The sequence below is a fragment of the Xyrauchen texanus genome, chromosome 19, assembly GCF_025860055.1.
Source record: "Xyrauchen texanus isolate HMW12.3.18 chromosome 19, RBS_HiC_50CHRs, whole genome shotgun sequence".
Classification (NCBI taxonomy): Eukaryota; Metazoa; Chordata; class Actinopteri; order Cypriniformes; family Catostomidae; genus Xyrauchen; species Xyrauchen texanus.
This window is the reverse complement of record NC_068294.1, coordinates 42,222,296-42,241,205: the sequence shown is the minus strand read 5'-3', so window position 1 is coordinate 42,241,205 and position 18,910 is coordinate 42,222,296. Positions and strand designations below refer to the sequence as shown.

General features: G+C 39.7%; 1 protein-coding gene across 2 annotated transcripts in view; it reads right to left on the bottom strand.

Annotated features, from left to right (window-relative positions):
• LOC127659716 (TBC1 domain family member 9B) overlaps nucleotides 1-18,910 on the bottom strand; it is a 37,282-nt gene that overhangs the window by 5,895 nt on the left and 12,477 nt on the right. For both annotated transcript variants that reach the window (XM_052149662.1, XM_052149661.1), the window contains exons 4-19: nucleotides 16,470-16,698; nucleotides 15,849-16,107; nucleotides 14,674-14,881; nucleotides 14,416-14,595; nucleotides 13,825-13,992; nucleotides 13,497-13,647; nucleotides 12,864-13,078; nucleotides 12,303-12,420; nucleotides 9,798-10,000; nucleotides 9,469-9,551; nucleotides 8,655-8,784; nucleotides 8,468-8,566; nucleotides 8,316-8,384; nucleotides 7,021-7,261; nucleotides 4,872-4,937; nucleotides 909-980 (exon numbers count right to left, since the gene is read on the bottom strand). In XM_052149662.1, the coding sequence (XP_052005622.1) occupies nucleotides 909-980; nucleotides 4,872-4,937; nucleotides 7,021-7,261; nucleotides 8,316-8,384; nucleotides 8,468-8,566; nucleotides 8,655-8,784; nucleotides 9,469-9,551; nucleotides 9,798-10,000; nucleotides 12,303-12,420; nucleotides 12,864-13,078; nucleotides 13,497-13,647; nucleotides 13,825-13,992; nucleotides 14,416-14,595; nucleotides 14,674-14,881; nucleotides 15,849-16,107; nucleotides 16,470-16,698 (2,491 nt within the window). The remainder of the gene's footprint in view (nucleotides 1-908; nucleotides 981-4,871; nucleotides 4,938-7,020; nucleotides 7,262-8,315; nucleotides 8,385-8,467; nucleotides 8,567-8,654; nucleotides 8,785-9,468; nucleotides 9,552-9,797; nucleotides 10,001-12,302; nucleotides 12,421-12,863; nucleotides 13,079-13,496; nucleotides 13,648-13,824; nucleotides 13,993-14,415; nucleotides 14,596-14,673; nucleotides 14,882-15,848; nucleotides 16,108-16,469; nucleotides 16,699-18,910) is intronic.

The following is an 18,910-nucleotide window of genomic DNA, read 5'->3' as shown; positions in this document are numbered from 1 at the left end:
ACTAAACTACATTAATCTCTAGGAGACAGAATGTGTCTCCTTCCTGAGCGGTGTGATGACTGTGTGGTCCCATGGTGTTTATACTTGTGTACTATCGTTTGTACAGATGAACGTGGGACCTTCAGGCATTTGGAAATTGCTCCCAAGGATGAACCAGACTTGTGGAGGTCCACAATTGTTTTTCTGAGGTCTTTGCTGATTTCATATTGATGAAACATGCTAAATCAACATGTTGATTTTAAGTATTTTTTCCCCTTCAAATCATCCCGCAGGCCACATTGGAGTCCTTTGCGGGCCACATTTGACACCCCTGCTCTCAAGGTAATTACATCCAAAAGATCCAATCTCATTGGCTGGATCGTATGTAACTTCTTAACGTATGATGTCAATCAGTACTTCTTATCTGAGTGGGCGGTTCTTGTTAAGAGTGAATGAACATAAAAGGAGACACTGTTTGATGCGCAGCGAGCGGAATAGCAGTTCAAATAAGGATTTTATTTTCCTGTGCGCATGAAAACGCTGACATTTGGGGCTTTTCCTGAAACATCCGGGACCCCTAGCAATGCACCTGGTAACCACCCTGTTATTGGACACCCATAGACTAAAATAATCATTGCTGACGGTGAATGGTGAATTTCTAGAATGGTATCCGTAACTAAACTTTTGGATTTGCGTGATGCTGCATCCACACCACTAGATGTCAGCGTCCACAACGCCATGCATAAACATTACACTGCTGATTTATGCGGTCTTTAAAAAAATAAATTGATCTGCACATAATAAAACAACTAATAAAGAAAATGAAGGGAGACTGACAGAGCTGTTAAACATGTTCTTTGATTACGTTTAAGCCAGTTAATATGATGTTTAGGGAGTAATGGCAAAAGAAAGTTTGTGTGCGTGTGTACCCTGTGGTGTGTCATCGTCAGTGAAGAACTGTGTTGCCTCAAGTGCTGACTCCGCCTCTTCTGGACACAATGCTACAGTTAAAATAGAGATTAAACAAACATATCAGCACATGACACATAAACTGACACGCACACACACCTCACATGATGATATTCATGCAGTAGCAAGACTTCTTTAAAAAAAACTCGCTCTTATCGGTTCTGTAAATCTTCATCTCACACATACGCACACAGTCAAAACTATAATGTGCTAGTTTCTCACTTCTGTAAACCACACACACACACACACACACACACACACACACACACACACACACACACACACACACACACACACTTTGCTGAGAGCAGCTATCTGATGTGCTGATATTTGCCTTAACTTATTGTGGAAATTAACACCATCCACTCTATGGAGCTAATAATCTGCCAATTTTAAAGATATAAATGCAGTGTTAAAAATGAAAACCTCATTAACCATTTAATTTCCACAAAACAAAAAGTCTGCAAAGTGTGTTCCACTACTGCGTTCAGGAATCATCGTCATTGCAGACTTTTGCCGGTAAATGGATTTTCAAGTTTCGAAGTGCAGCTGATGAAAATGAATCTAATATGTCCTGTTCTCTGTGCTTTAGTCTATAGACCTCCTAAATACAATAAGGATTTTATTTGTGAATTCTCAGAACTCGTATCATCTCTGGTAACCCATTTTGACAAGCTGTTAATTCTGGGAGATTTTTAATAGTCACGTGTGCTGCGAAACGAAACCTCTAGTCAAGGATTTTTTATGTATGGTGAATTCTTTTAAATCTCACACAGTTAGTTTCAGGACCTACTCATGTAAAGGGTCATCCTCTTGATTTGGTATTAACATCAGGTCTTCATGTGACCAATCTTGAAGTAGTAGATTCTGGAATCTCTGTCGTGCGATTCATTCTTCCACAGTTATGCAGTTTTCAGAGGTGTGCTTCTGCTTATCTGTCTCATATCACTGATGTCATTACTTGTACTTCAGACACCTCACAGTTGGTTGAAGTCTTTAACACCACTTGCACTGCCATTTTAGATCAGGTTGCTCCTTTAAAGTCACAGAGATGTAAAAATAAGTCAGGCATCCAGCCTTGGGTTAATGAGCATACTCGCTCTGTTAGGCAGGACTGTAGGAAGGCAGAGCGCAAGTGGAAGGAGGATAAACTTAAGGTTTCATTTGAAATGATTCGTGATTCCTTAAAGCAGTATCAAGTCTCTGTCATGACTGCAAAATCGAACTACTTCTCTGAAATAATTGCTAAAAATGCCCATAGGCCTAAGATAATTTTTAATACAATTGCTTCTGTTTTGAACCCTGCCCCTGTGGGCTATCCTGATGCAACCCCTGAGACATGTGAAAAGTTTCTTGAATGTTTTATTGACAAAATTCAAGACATTAGAACACAGGTCATGGGCCAAGCTGTGATACACTCTGATCCCACGCTGCCAGCCAGTTATTTTAGTCACTTTGACCCCCGTTTCATCTGCTCAACCGTCGGATATAATTTTGTTAATGAAACCTACAAATTCTCCCATGGATGTCATACCATCACGGCTTCTCAAAGATGTTTTTAGTACTGTTGCCTCCATTATGCTGGCCATAATCAACAGTTCTTTGAGAAATGGAGCAGTCCCTGCCAGCTTTAAACATGCTGTGGTTCAGCCTCTGCTGAAAAAAACCTAACCTTGATCCTATAGTTTTTAAGAATTATAGGCCTATATCAAAATGGCCTTTTCCGTCCAAAATCTTGGAAAAGGTGGTTTATTCGCAGCTCTATTCTTATCTAACCACCTTCAACATATTCGACAAATTTCAATCAGGCTTTAGGGCACTGCATAGTACTGAGACTGCACTAGTAAAGGTGACAAATTACATTTTAGTCTCCCTGGATTCTGGAAACGGGGCCATTTTAATCCTTCTAGACCTCAGTGCAGCATTTGACACGATCGATCACTCCATTCTCTTACATCATCTTGAGAAGGTGGTTGGCATCAAGGGAGCTGCATTAAACTGGTTTTCATCATATCTTAAGGAAATAACTTTTTCTATCAATATTGATAATCACTTCTCTTCCCCAACACTGCTCACATGTGGCGTCCCACAAGGCTCCATGTTGGGTCCTCTGCTTTTTTCTCTTTATATGCTTCCTTAAGGCTCCATCTTTCAGAAATACAGTATAGCTTATCATTGTTATGCTGATGACACACAATTCTACCATCCTGTCAGGTCTAATGACTAGTTGTTGTTCCATCAGTAATCTCCTGTCTTGAGGAAGTTAAATTATGGATATCTGAAAACGTCCTCATGCTTAATGAGGATAAAACCGAGGTCATTGCTTTTGGCTCTTCGCTACATATCACTGATATTGAAAATCAGTTGGGTACTTTGTCTTTAACCATGCACAATAGAGTTAAGAACTTGGGTGTCATCTTTGATTCTGACTTATTTTTTGATAAGCAGATAAATGCTGTTGTTAAAGGAAGCTTCTTTCATCTAAGGTCCATTGCTAAATTAAAAGAGTTTCTCTCACAGAAGGACTTGGAAATAGTAATTCATGCTCTTATTACATCCCGGCTGGATTACTGCAACGCCTTATATGTGGGTCTGTCTCAATCTTTTTCACGTCTGCAAATAGTCCAAAATGCAGCAGATAAACTCCTAACGGGTACCAAGAAAAGAGCATATTACCCCAGTTCTCGCTTCCTTACATTGGCTTCCAGTTCGATACAGAGTAAATTTCAAGGTTGTGATGTATGCTTATAAGGCCTTGCATGGTTTAGCCCCTCAGTACATTGCTGATTTACCTACATTCTGCACCTATGTCTCTTAGATCATCAGATCAGTTACTCTTCTGTTCCTCGTTCCCGGCTGAAAACTAAAGGTGATCGGGCGTTTGTAGTTGCGGCCCCCAGATTGTGGAATGCACTCCCATTTGCGGTTACGTCTTCCTCCTCATTGCCGATATTTAAATCTAAATTGAAGACACATTTTTTTCTCTTTCGCCTATAATGTTGGTTGTGAATTTTAATACTTTTCTGTGTAGGTTTTATAATGTTTTATTAATTTGTTCTTTAATAACAGAATTTAATAGAACTTATAAAATGTTATAATGTTTGTAAAAAATTGTACAGCACTTTGGTTACAACATTTGTTGTTTTTAAGTGTGCTTTATAAATAAACTTGACTATAGTCATACACAATAGGAGGCGCAGAGAGGTTGACAGGGAGGGGTGTATATAAAACCTCTGAATTAAAGGGGTCATGACATGCATTTTTAATTTTAATATATTCCTTGTAAAACATGATCATTTTCCACTCATTCTGACCCTCTGTAAGAAACACGCTGTTTTGGTGCTGCTTCTCCTTTAAGACTTGACAGTACACGCCCATTGTTCTGATTGGCTCTCTGTCTTGACTGACCTGCTCTATTTGCCATCTCACTGGTCACCGCCACTGGGCAGGACTACGCAAGTGATTAAAGGTAAAGTAGGCATCGATGTGTTGTTTGAGGCAGTCAGAAGCAACTGTCTATCACAGTGTGATGCTCTCGCTCTCGGTGGGGTGTGTGGCGAGTTGAGTGGATGCCGCGGAGAATAGCGCGAGCCTCCACAAGCGCTACATCTACGCTGTAACGCGCTCAAGAAGCCACGTGATAAGATGCGGACTGACTGTCTCCGTCACGGAGGCAACTGAGATACGTCCTCCGACACCCAGATTGAGGAATGTCACATAAAATGATTAATGCAGTTTAAATGTATTCAAATAAAAGTAATTTAAAATTGGCAGATATTAAGCTCCACACAACTCTGTCCTTACAAATGAAAACACTACAAACTGTTTCCTGAAACATGCATTTTCTTTTTCTCTTTTTGCTTGAACTTAAACACACTTTGTGGCCACTTAAAATAACTAAAGTCTTGTGACAGTAAACATACCAGGAGGCAGGTGAAGTTTGTAGAGAAGTTTGAGTTTTTCAGTCATGTCTCCATGATACATACCACCTGAGAGGAAAAACAACCCAAAAACCGCTGTAATGAAATGAGCAGAATGCAAAAAGCTCACTTAAATACAGTAATTCAACAAAGGGCACACAGCGTTTTTAGCTTGTGTGCCATTTTCCAAGTTTTCAAAAACCATACAAGAACGGACCGAAAATCTTCCCCTCTGTTGTAGCTTTAAAACATCATTTGCACTTGCTCATATTTAAAACGAGCACATTGCAATTGGTCAAAAAGACATGAGAACCATAAGTGCTCGGCATCAATGATATCAAACCTAGCGCAACTTGTCTTAAGGTGCCAGAGTTGAATATTCACAAGTGCTGATAAATAAAGGGAATATTTTAGCCACATTTTTTCTTATACCGTTCCTTACGCAAAGCTATCTCATGGCTTCAGAAGTCTTTGAATATAGCGTAAAAATCACACGGACTGCTTTTATTGCGGTTTTATGTGAGCTCAACCCTCTGGGGTCTGAGGGTGTTTTTGGGCCCTGGAGAAGTTTTGACATGCCTTAAACTTGACATTGTGCTTTTTCAGTTGCTTAAAAACACATTAAATGGCTGAAGCCTGATAACACTGTGTTCAGTACAAACTGGGGTACAATAATAAGCGAGCAGCATGTATGTACAGGATTGTATTTGAGAAAATAACGTCCATGCATGGTTTTTGAAAAAACGAACATTTTTAACTCATTGAAATTAGCCCATATAACACATACTAAACATTTGTTCTCAAGACTTTTGAGAACTGGATCTTACAGCCGAGAGTTTTGGCTACATAATGATGTGAAAACCATCCTGATCACTCATTCATACAAAACAATCTAGTCATTAAACTTTTGTAAGACACTTTTAGTGTTAGAAAGGCCATACGCGAGGAGGTGTGAATGATCAAACCCCTCCCCTGGGAATAGAATAAAATGTAATCTCTGATATAGGGCATATACACAATAAATACAATAAAAAGCAGGATTCTTTGATGAATAGAAAGTTCAAAATAACAGCATTTATCTGAAATAGAAAGTTTTTGTAACATAAGTCTCTACGGTCTCTTTTGATCAATATAATGCATCCTTGCTGAATAAAAGTATTAATTTCTTTCCAAAAAAATAAAATAATTCTTACATAGTGGAGCATAGTGTATAATGTTACAAAAGCTTTCTATTTCAGATAAATGCTGTTATTTTGAGCTTTCTATTCATCAAAGAAGACTGAATATAATTGTACACAACATAATAATAATAATAATAAATTATTTCGTGAGCAGCAAATCAGCATTTTATAATGATTTCTGAAGGATCATGTGATACTGAAGACTGGAGTAATGATGCTGAAAATTCAGCATTGATCACAGGAATAAATAGCCTTTTTAAATATGTGATCTATATATAAAACTTGTCTCGGGAGCGTTTACCATTTTCATTGATCGCCTCAGCACATTACCGTATGAATAGCGCCATCTGCGCATGGGTGTGATCACATTAGGGATAATTAGCTGAGCCAGGAGAAACTGTACATCTCTTTAGTTTCATGCATATTACATTGAAGGAGAATTTGTTTTACAAATTTGAATTGTTTTATTTAAAAGTAGACATTTTAAGCTTTCTTTAGACATATGTTTCATGTTTGTGTGATAAGTATTCGCCGAGTTTGTTCATTTTTGTGACATGTTTCAGAAAGATGCTCGAGGAGACGTCTGAAAGCACCCCCTGTTTATTTTCTTTATTTTACCAAAAAGGTTTTGTTATTGTACACAAATAAAAGTAGACCCTTTATAGTTTCTAATGATGCCTTACACTTATTTGTATGCCCAAAAATTCCAGATTATTTTAAGTTGTTTCCGCTGTTATGAGGAAAAATTCCAGCAGGATGCGCCAGCTTGCCGTCGACCCCTGAGGGTTAAAAGCCCCTGATCACATACACTTTAATGGTATGAAAACAAGCAGCCAGTACATTATGCTAAATCTACCCTGTGTTCCACTGAAGACAGACATTCATAGAGTTCGTAAAGTTGAGTAAATGACAACAGGATGTTTTTTTTATGAACCATTCCTTTACATTCTTGAGGGCAGGCATTTACTCACTGAGTCCTGTGACAAACTCTTTAAAGTTGATGAGAGTGTCTTTGTTTTGGTCGAGCAGGCGGAAGAGTCTGCTAGCGAGTGTGTTGGTGTGAAGTCCACAGCTCCAGGGCGCTAAAGCGGAGAAGAGCTGAACGAACTGAATGCAGTCAATTCGGTACTGCTCCAGATACGGCAGACTGGGGTCGTGACGCTCCGCCGCGGTGCTGCTCGATCCCCAGTAACAGCTCATGATGTGTTTCGCCTGCAACAGAGCAAGTTGTTATTGCTATGAAAACTAAATGATAACTGCAATAAAACAAATACTGTTAACTTGCAAACTGACTAATATCAAATAAAAATGAGCTTGAATTGATTTTATATTTATCAAATTTGAAACATTTACAATTTCATCCTACCTAATGTACATTAAACATGAAAATGACAGTCACACGTGCAATGGTTTGTTTGAATCAAAATATCTCAGCCTAAAAGTTAGTTCCAATCTGACAAAATGTGTCTAATCTAATGAGGTTTACAGAATTTCTTCTGTGTCGTCTATACCAGGGTTTTTCAAACTGGGTCCGGGGAGAACCAGGGGGTGAAAATTAGGTGAAAAGGCAAAAAAGGGGCCTAGGTATCTCAGCGAGTATTGATGCTGACTACCGCACCTGGAGTCACGAGTTCGAATCCAGGGCGTGCTGAGTGACTCCAGCAACCAAATTGGCCGGTTGCTAGGGAGGGTAGAGTCATATGGGGGTAACATCCTCGTGGTCAAGTTCTTCTGCATCAGTCACTTCTCACCGGAGCTTACGCTACGCCTACGTCATCCACCGGAATTCGACTCCCTTGTGAACGTGTGGACGGCCGTTACCAGAAACCAGTGATAACAGATTATAAAGTTATAAACATGGATATTTTTTCTTCGCTTCTGAAGGCCTTGATTAACCTTCTGGAGCCGTATGGATTACTTTTTTGATGGATGGATGTGCTTTTTTGGGCTTTAAAATCTAAGGTACCATTCACTCCCATTATAAAGCTTTGAAGAGCCAGGATATTTTTTTTAATATAACTCCGATTGTATTTGGCTGAAAGAAGAAAGTCATAAAGTCATATACACCTAGGATGGCTTGAGGATGAGTAAATTATGGGATCATTTTCATTTTTGGGTGAACTAGCCTTATAACACATCTTTCGGATGGTCACTGCCTGTCTAAGTGGCCGGTTCCCAGTCAGAATAAGCCATGTTATGGAAAGTGTCAAAAGAACGCGAGACTAAGTGATACACATAAAAATACATTCAGCTGTTTGTACGTTACCTTAAACAGAACATACAGTTCTTCCAACTCCTCAATACTGAAGGCAGAGTCAGTCATGATGGCTCGTACCTGAACGTCAAACATAATCAAATGATCATTCTTTGCAAATGTCTAAAACTGTCAAATACATTTGTGCTGACACACACTCTTACCACACTTCTCTTGGCCGTGTCTTCAAGCGATTGAATGACCTTTAACCTTTGTTTAAACCTCATCTGCTCTATAACGTCGGCACGCAGACTGCCAAACTTCTGCAATTAAAAAGAAATGCACTAAAGTTGAAGAGCAAAGCCTGCTTCTCTTAGCTCCAAAAAAAAACACTAAGCCCCACCCCCTCACCTCATAGGATGATTTAATGAGTTCAAAGGCGTCGATCTCAGGTGGGGGGTTGTTGCCGCTGGTCAACAGGGCGTGAAGGTGGGGAATGGGCGGAGAAACGGTCTGTTTATTTACAACATTGTCCAAATATCTGCCGAAGAAAGAGAAACTAATATTACAGCGCAAACTTTCTCTAGTGCATCTTTCCGAACCTCAGGAGAAAAGTGTGGTTAAAACTGGTCTATGACATAAATAAAAAAGCAATAAAATCCAAATAAAAAAAAATTATATTGTCATTACTTTCAATTCTTAATGTGTAAAGCTGTTGCAAAACTATAATAAAATACATATGCTAAAATATGAATGCATATGCACTAATATGAAAATATAATGCATTTTATTTAACCCATGAGTAACGTTCATTTTAGCTCAGATTTGACTGAAATCAATAAACGTGTATTTAAAATTTTATGAAAATGTAAAAAACACAAAAGTTGAGCATTTTGAGGGGGATGTTATGCATTTAAGATCTTATCTACATTTAAATTTCTCAATTACACCATTAATTTGCATATGCAAATAAGCAAGTTTGTGTTAATATCACTACAGTAAAAAGCTACTCTTCTATAAATTGAAACATGGGTCATGTGTTAGGGGTAGATTGCTGCCATCTGGTGTAAAAAAAAAATAAATAAACTATTACAGGACTTGAAAATCATGTCATGACAAAATAACCAGTAGATGGCAGCAGAGATCCACTAAATCAGTGCACAAGGGTTCAAATGAACTTGATGTCTGTGCTAAGCCACACCCATCTCACTATGGTCACACCCACCTGCCCAGAATAGTCATGGCTTCTCCTTCATCTGAACAGGACAGCAGTTGATCCATATTAGCATGCAGCACAGCCAAGGACACCTGAATACGAGTCAGATGTTAGATGATCCTATTCTCCAGGAAAACTGCTCTTAATGCATATCAAAACAGAATGGCTTCCTTGAAACTTGTGCTTGGAGAAATCTTTACATCAAAGAGTTCTTAATATTTGTAAGACAACAGAGCTGTAGATAAGATCTAGATAAAAGCTGGTCACCAGACAAACCAATAATCTTTAGTATTATTTTTGTGTGTTTCTTTAAATGTAGTTGCATCAGTTTTCTGCACCTGGAAAATGACTTTAATGCCCTCGTAGAAGAAACAGTCGACCAGCAGCACTGCACTGTCGAAAGGCATGACGGACAGGAAGAGTGTGAGAAACCAGGACAGCGAGATGGTGGAGATGACGCCCAACTCCTGCATGTGCTCGTATAGCAACGGCAAACACTCACGGGTGAGCTCTTCAAAGACACCCTGATCCACCAACGCCCCTGACAGAGACAGAGGGTCACAAAACAAGTCCAGTTTTGGCAAAATAGTCATGCCAACAAAGCCTAGGGTATGCTTTCTTGTGTTGTTGCTAGGGTATGGTTTTTTTTTTTTTTTTCGCCTGCCAGAACACCTTGTGCACGGTAGAGTGTTTTAGCTTTTCGACGTGTACTCCATTGACCATGAGCCCATATAGACGCTTTCAGGTGACAATTTACATTGTGAACAAGATGGAAAAATAAAGCATTATCTGGTGCAAAAAAAAACAACAATGACATGTCTTTGAAAAACAGGTCATGACAAAAATAACCAATAGATGGCTGTAGAGATCCACAAATTCATCAAATTGCTCTGTGTTATAGTCTCACCCATTCATTTCCTACGGTCGGTCAAATTTGACCGCGAACACCACAACTGTCGCTTTCTCACGTGGCCTAATCAAATCAAATCCATTCCAAATTGATTGTATGATGGCAAATGTAGGAAGCATCCATCCATTCAGATAAAGCATACCGTTTTAATTATACTTTCAGCTTGAATATCATACAGCAACGGCCAAAAATGTTGTGTTTTGCAAAGTTTGCTGCTTTAGTGTTTGTAGATTATTTTAACACGTTTCTATGATATACTGGAAAACAATGATTAGCATTTCAGAAGTTTTAAAGGCTTTTATTGGCAAAAACATTTAATAAATGCAAAGAGTCGATATTTACAGTGTTGACCCTTGTTCTTCATCACCTCTGCAATTCACTCTGGCATCCTGGATATCAGCTTCTGGGCAAAATCCTGACTGATGCCGATCCATTCTTGCCTTATTAGTGCTCGGAGTTGATCACAATTTGTGGGCTTCTGCTTGTCCACTCGCATTTTGAGGATTGACCACCTCTATGGGATTAAGATCCGAGGAGTCGCCTGGCCACGGATCCAAAATGTCAAATGTAATGATCTCCGAGCCACTTCATTATCACTCTTGCCTTGTGACATGGTGCTCCATCATGCTGGAAAATGCACGGATCATCACCAAATTGCTACTGGGTCGTTGGGAGAAGTTGCTCTTGCAAGACGTTTTGATACCATTCTTTATTCATGGCAGTGTTTTTGGGCAGAATTGTGAGAGAGCCCACTCCCTGTGATGAAGAGCAACCCCGAACATGGAGGGTCTCCGGATGCTTCACTGTTGGCACGACACAGCACTCATGGTAGCGTTCACTTTTTCTTCTCTGGACTATCGATTTTCCTGATGTCCCAAACAGTCGGAAGGGGAAATAACTTTGCACCAGTCTTCTGCTGTCCAATCCTTGTACTTCCATCAAGGACAGACTGAAATTCTGCAGGATTTCTTAAAGAGAAGTGGATTCTTTGCTGCCCTTCTTGACACCAGGCCCTTACTTATACTGTGCGTCCAGATGCACTCACACCAACCTGCTGCCAATATTGAGCAATAGCTGACTCCTCAGGAGGAGACGGTCCTGGCGCTTGCTGGACACTCTGGGACGTCCTGAAACCTTCGTCAAGAACTTGAAGGAGAGAGGTTCAACTGCAGTGAAGATCAAGTAAATGGTTCTTTCAGGTGCAATATTCTTTGCAGCAATTTCCTTGCATGTGAGGCCATTTTGATGCAAAGCGATGATGGCCGCACATCTTTCTTTAGATATAACCATTGCGAACAAGAACACAATGATTGGAAGCACTTTTATAGCAATCTGTCTGCTTTTATAATCCAACCAGCTCGTTCACACTTTGCCAGGTTCTGCTGATTTTTTTTTTGTTTTTTTTTTGGCCCTGGCAAAAAATAAGGAAATTTGGGTTTTTGTGATCAAGTTAATTGTTTTGGCCAAAAGAAGCTTTTTGCAATTATTTAAAAAGCATCTGATCACTCTGCAGAATAATCTAGAAATAAAAAGAATCAACACCACAACAACTGAAGCAGAAAACTTTGCGAAACACAAAATGTCACTGTCGATACTTTTGGCCACGGCTGTAGTGTATATGCGTTTTTCAATGGCCGATGTCGATATCTACAGAGAAGGATGGCCGACACGATTTCCCTGACACAATATATGATAATGTTGACCATCCATTGACATATCTAATGGTAGATTTGAAAACTGACACAAGGGAAAGTCAACACTTCTCTTAATAAGCAAAAGTGAACACTGTTATTATAGGCCGATAAATCACAAAATGGCTAAATAACGGCTGATTATTCTGCCTGGCCGATATATATCGGTCTAACACCAATTGAGAGAAAGAGAGTTTGTCCTCTCTAATCTGATAGGTTATGACTTTCAGCATGTGTCTTACCCACAACTCTAGTGTTGTAATAATCAGGAAGCATCCGTTCACAAAGAGAGACAAGCAGCCAAAACGCCTCCTCTTCAGTACAATACAACAACAACACTGATGTTACAATGTTCATCGCCTGGAGAGAGAAAGAAAGGTGACAAATAGATTAAGGCCTATTCACACAAAGCACAAATTTCCGCTGTGAGAAGATGTTAAAAGGAAACGATGCGCCTCTATGAACTTGTGCATCAAAGAGTGGCATTGGTTTTCAGTGTGTAGGATGATTAGTGTTTGTTCAGTAATAAACTCCCCATCAAATAACACACAACACAGTCAAAAGTATGCAAACACCTCCTAATTAACATAATTGGCAATTTCATCTACACCCAAAACTAGAAGCATGAAATGCATAAAATCAAGCATACAGCGATGTAATCTCCTTAGACAGGAGTTTTCAAGCATGACATTGCCCCTGTGCACAAAGCGAGGTCCATTTAGCAATGACGAGACTGGCAATACTCAATGTTTCATGCCACTTTGTTGTGTCTACACTGTGAGGGAGTGAGTGTATATGTGTACCTGGCAGTATCCAATGCCCGGGTTCCTGTACGCATAGGCTGTAAGGACTCGTCTCAGGGCGGCGATGCCCATCTCGTTCTGGAAGGCGTGGTGCTCGGGCATTGAGCGGTGAAGATCTCTTTCGATCTCCTCCGTCGCTAGGGTGCATTTACCCATCGCCTGCTCAACCAAACTGCCGTAATAACCCGGGTGCGTGGCCATCTCGTTCTGAGCACCTGGAGAGAGTTAGATGGGAATGGAAAGATTTAATAGCAAATACATGCATATATATGTTTAAACGCTTGTCAAATCCTGCAATATAACAATATACATTTTAAATGAAAGTTAAGCATTGTAAGCAAAAATGTATTTCAATGCAAAAAATACAATTAAAAGATTAAGCGGTGTCAAAAGCTATGGAGATTATTTCATGGCTAAAAGTACATTTCCAAGGCACTTTAATTTCCAATAGACAAAGTTGGCAGCACCATTCATACATTTTTATTAAATATGGTCCAACAGCAACCTTCTTGGGGTATTAACAAAAGTATGTATAATACAGTGTGCACTACGCAGAATGCAGCACATTCTGCTCATAATCACGGTCAATGGTCTTGTCAAACAGCGCCACCTGGTGTTTAGAGGACTCATTACCTGAGAAGAGCAGCCAGAGTTCTCCTCTCAAACTTTCAGGTATCCCATTCAGAACCAGCTCTCGGGTCTTAGACGTCCGGTACATGCACACACCACGTCCAAACTCAAAAAAGTGGATGTTCCATGATTCTTCTTTCATCTTCTCTCTCGTCTGGACAGAAAGAACGAAAAAAAATAATCAAGGATATCAAATCCAGAGTTTATTTTCTGTGCATTATCCCTTGTATATTATTATTCTCCTGTTTATTTATTTATACCTCCGTTATCGGCAATAAAGTGCTTTAAACATCACATTTGAGGGCTAATGGGATTGAAGGGTGTGTCTCACCACTTTGGGCCCCAACTCCTCTGGGACGTCCTGCTGGTAGATTCTCAGGAGGCCCTGCTTAGCGGTGGGCAGACTGGGGCTGTAGTGTTTGTTTTGGGGTAACTCTCCAGCCCCCAGAACAGGAGGAGATGGGGGAAGAGAGGGTGGCGTGCTCGGGCTGGGGGTCTCCTGGATATGGACGAGACGGATGATTACAACCACATGTTTAGTCATTACATTGACTTTCAAACAGCAGTTAACAGATCACTGATGCTAAAACGGATTTATGCTTCAACGGGATGGGACTTTATACTGCAGTATCACTGACAAATTGACATCATGGTAATACCATGTCATTTTTGGAAATGGTGTCATGGTGATATCATGCTTATTAGGACATTTTCATGGTAATACCACATTTGTTTAGACATTTAACATGGTAATACTTACTGGTATTTCTTTCAAGTACACTAGAGTACCATGTACAGTAAATACCATGGTATAATAGAACTGATACTATCACTGTAGCATTACCATTGCATGTATGGGATATATACGTATGGAAACAAATAGTTGGCAGGCCAAAAGACAATTTCATTCATATCGACTCACCGATTGGACATTTAGGCCACAAGGTCTGTCAGGAGTCCGCTGCAGGAAGTCAGATATTCGCTGAACCAGGAAGTCTCTGTCTTTAAGATTGGCAAACAGGAAGGTCATCTTGTTTTTAGTGCTGATTGACAGTGGGCTGGGCAAAACACTGCTGCTGTCTGCTTTCTCCACTATAGAGACCTACAGAGGACGTGCTGTTGAGAGTTTTGCAATTATATAAGATTGCGTTGTTATTGTTGTAGTTGTCGGAGCGTTTACCTCTCTCAGTGGAATGATAAGCTGGCACAGATCTTCCTCTCGACTGGCAAAGCAGATGTAGTTGTTAGACACAAACATTTGTCCAACGACGTGCATCTTAGCGAACGGTGTCCAGAGCGTGCAGTCGGTGTGTCCGTCCAAACGCTCGTCCTGTGTGAGCCGGAAGAGCATTCTGTATCGCTCATTCTTTGCACGGGCATCCAAGTCCCTGAAACATCCGAACAGCAACTCAGAATTTAAAGTAGTTTAACAATAGTCAAAATCTCCCCCTCTGCAGTAGCGGTCAATTTTATATGTACATGCACATATTAAAACTTTAGTTTGACGTCAGTGTGACAGTCATTATGTTAGAGTAATCTTTAAAACTTGTATTGCATGAAGATAATTTTTTTTTGACAAATCACAAGTTGGCATTACAACACAATTTTAAATAAAATAAAAATATATATAAAAATTGAAAAAGCAGAAATATGTATTTACATACTGTATATTGAACTGACATAATGATGAAATGAAATTAACTGGCTTCTTGAGCCGATTCACGAGTGAAATCAAATGATTCGCCTCAAATGATTCGGGAGTTAAATAAAATTAAATGAACCTGTTCAAGACAACAATTCATTTGAGTCAATTAATTTGATTTCACTTGTGAATTGGTTCAATATACCGGTTAATTTAATTTCAAGCATGAATCGGTTCAAGACACCAATTCATTTGATTCAGGAGTGAAATTAAATTAACCAGTATATTGAACCGATTCACAAGTGAAATCAAATGAGTCGGCTCAAATGAGTCGGCTCAAATGAGTCGGCTCAAATGAGTCGGCTCAAATGAGTCGGCTCAAATGAGTCGGCTTCTTGAAATGATTCATGAGTGAAATTATACTAACTGACTCATGAGTGAAATCAAATGAATTGAATCAAACATATGAGTTCCTTCATGAACTGCTTCATGAGTGAATTGCATTTCTAAATCCGGTTCATTGCAAAAGGACATTTTAAGTCACCGTGTTTGATTTTGTGTCTTAAAAACAAGAACCTACACAAGCATCTTCACAACAGTTGTGTTTTTACAGTTTGAGTTCTTGTTCTGAATAACGTTTTATTCATTGGTCAAACATGTATACTTAATCTCTTTAAAACGGAAACATCTTTCCCAGCATGCGGTCCGCTCACCTTTTGAGCGTGGAGACGTTTTTGAGGGTCTTGCCGGGTTTGGGGAGGGAGAGATCTGCAGCGAAGCTCTCATTGTCCAACAGCTGTCTCATAGCGATGTTGGCAAGCTGCTCCATCAGTTTGAAGGTCTCGTTGATGTTGAGGAACATTGAGAAGAAATGTTCAGTGTCCCGAGTGCTCACACGGATGCTCTCTGGAAAAACCAGCGTGGCGTTCTTGTCCAACTGAGTGACGTCTGTCCACTGAATTACTAACGAAACTACAATGACAACGATTAAAGGTTATGATGAGTAGTGGAAAGACTGCATTTAATTCAGTATAAAACAGAGCACTCTTGACAAAACATTCAACAGATTACAGTTTGAGTGAATAGATGACAATAAATGAGAACTTTACACTAAACCAGAAGAGTTCTCTATTCTTCAAGCTGTTTTTTATTCTAGTTTTGGTTCTGGTTAGAACCTAGAATGGCATTTTCCTCCACTGAAAACAGCATTTCCAAAAAACTTTCCATTACTGCATACTTTGGAAAGTGAAAACAGATTAGTGTGAATGTGACCCAAGCATGCAGCTCTAATCCAAACTTTCTAACCAAATACTAAGTTTCACATTCTCCCTTACCCTCTTTTCCAAGCAGGAAGGAGTAGAAGCACAGGTGATTGATGGACAGGTAAATCCAGCCCTGTCGTGGGACTCTACCCTTCCAATAGCTGCAAGGATAATAGTTCACCAGCTTCTCCTCCTCTGGCATTCCAAACAACTTCCGCATCTTCAGCTCGGCTTCACGAAACTTTCCAGGATCCTCGTCTTCCTGAGCTTTGCCGCTCTTATTGTCCTCAGCGATGATGCCCTACAGACAGACAGACAGACAGAATTTTTCTAATATTGCTCAGACACCTAATTTTCTAACATTCTTCAAATGACATGCATGTGTTACAAGAATCAATTAAAATACTTCTCTCTGCAATATGGCTGGGTATCGTACTGTCAACCTTAAAGCATTTTTAGCATCGATTTAGCTAGCTACTGTATCTATAGCATACATTCAAACAATATCTAATGTAGGTCCCAGTTTATAAGACTATGCCACCGTGCACAGTAACGTTAATTTAACATGTACACAAGCATGTACCACTACAAGTAAGCCGATTTTGTTTATTGGTTTGTTTGCTAAACGTTAACCTTATCTGTCGGAGTCCCAGTCATAGCGCCGCTGCATTCATCAGTAGTTTAGGAGGAGGACTTGTGTGGTGGGCATGATGGAGGAGGACTCGAGTGGTGGGCATATTGAAGGAAGCTCTGTGGCAGGAGGACGCTGAGCTGTCTTCTTGCAGTCGAAGCCGGAGCAACTTTCTGCTCTTAAGTTTATTCTGTGCACGATCAAGAGTTTCATCAGATTTGTTGTGTTGCTGGTCTTGGCAGCAATTATCCTGTCGCAAATATTGCATTGCGCCTGGTGAAATGTAGCCACACTTTTGATCTTTTCCACATCTTTCACATGTATGGGGTTTGAGACGCATACACACTACAGCCTCATGGGTGAGCCCCGTCTCTGGGCGTAACTGCCTTAAACTAGTGTTTTTCCTTGATGCCTAAACACAGCCAATCACCGGGACTTTTAGATTTGGGCACATCTAGCATGCTTATCACTGACGTTGACAAGATTAACCCCTTAGGTATCAAACTTTGGTACCGAACGACAAGATATTTTTCGATACTTGATTGTTTAGAGGCAATTCAGACGGTGTCTAAAACGTATCGAACTTGATACCCAGCTCTACTCTGCAAATATATTTATATTTATGCATTTGGCAGACGCTTTTATCCAAAGCGACTTACAGTGCACTTATTACAGGGACAATCCCCCCGGAGCAACCTGGAGTTAAGTGCCTTGCTCAAGTGCCCAACAGTGGCATCTTGGTGGTGCTGGGGCTTGAACCCCCAACCTTCTGGTCAGTAACCCTGAGCCTCAACCAATAAGTTAAATAAGTTATTATCAACCAATAAGTTAAATAACCAATAAGTTAAATAAGTTACTTATAAATAAGTTATTGAAGGGTTGATTTCCCCTAATTTTTTTAAAAAACAATCATTATGTTGGCTTGACAACTGCTATTTTACAAACATGGTTTAAAAGTTTTCAAAATTGTTAAAATCAAGACCTAAAATTCTGACTGTAATTCCTCCAAAAATGTTCAAGCTACATCCACCCAAACTTGGCACAGACCTTCAGACTGTTCCGACTCGGGTTGCTATATCTTTTCCAACTAATCAGAATTACGGTTTTCACACAGCGGGCAAACAAATATCCCTCATATCCAATAGACTTACATTGATGAAATGTTCAATGAGCCAAGACTATTCAAACTCAAGAGTCAAAAAATAACAAAAATGAAAATGTCCCATTCAAAGTTTGTCTTGAAAACCATTACCCATCCAGTCATTTTTGCAATTGTGTTTGGTGACGCTTGTGGCAAAGAAATCACACACTTTACCTTTAAAATGAAAAACGGAAATGCAGCTGGTTTGGTCCGAGTATTTGCCGATGAATTCAGACCTAGTCTTCAAAACATCGTCTAAGACAAATCGATCTACAACTGTACTTGTCTTCTGACTACGTCAATTTTCAACCAAAACAGGAGGGATGTAGCATGTTAGCATATTTTCTGTGGAATGAAAATAAGGCCTGGGTAGCTAATGGACTACATTCTGTGAAGAAATAATGAATTAAACAACTATCAACAGGGTGATGAGAAGTAATGAGAGATTTATAAACAATGAGCTTGTTTAAATGGACACCAGAAGGAACGGCCTCTCTTTACTCCCATGCACTTGCTTCAGTAAGCAGCTTTCTCCACCGCAACGTAATTTCCCGCAATGCTTATGTAAATAACAAACATGGGATCTGAAGAAACCTTTACTATTTAATTATCTGTTGCTTTGCTTAATTTTCAGATAATCCAGAGTTGTTGCTGTGTTCATTTTCCAACTTTCCATTGAGACCTGCAGCAAAATTGCAGTGCAAAAGTGGGGTTTCCCTCTTACATCCAACACCAGGATTC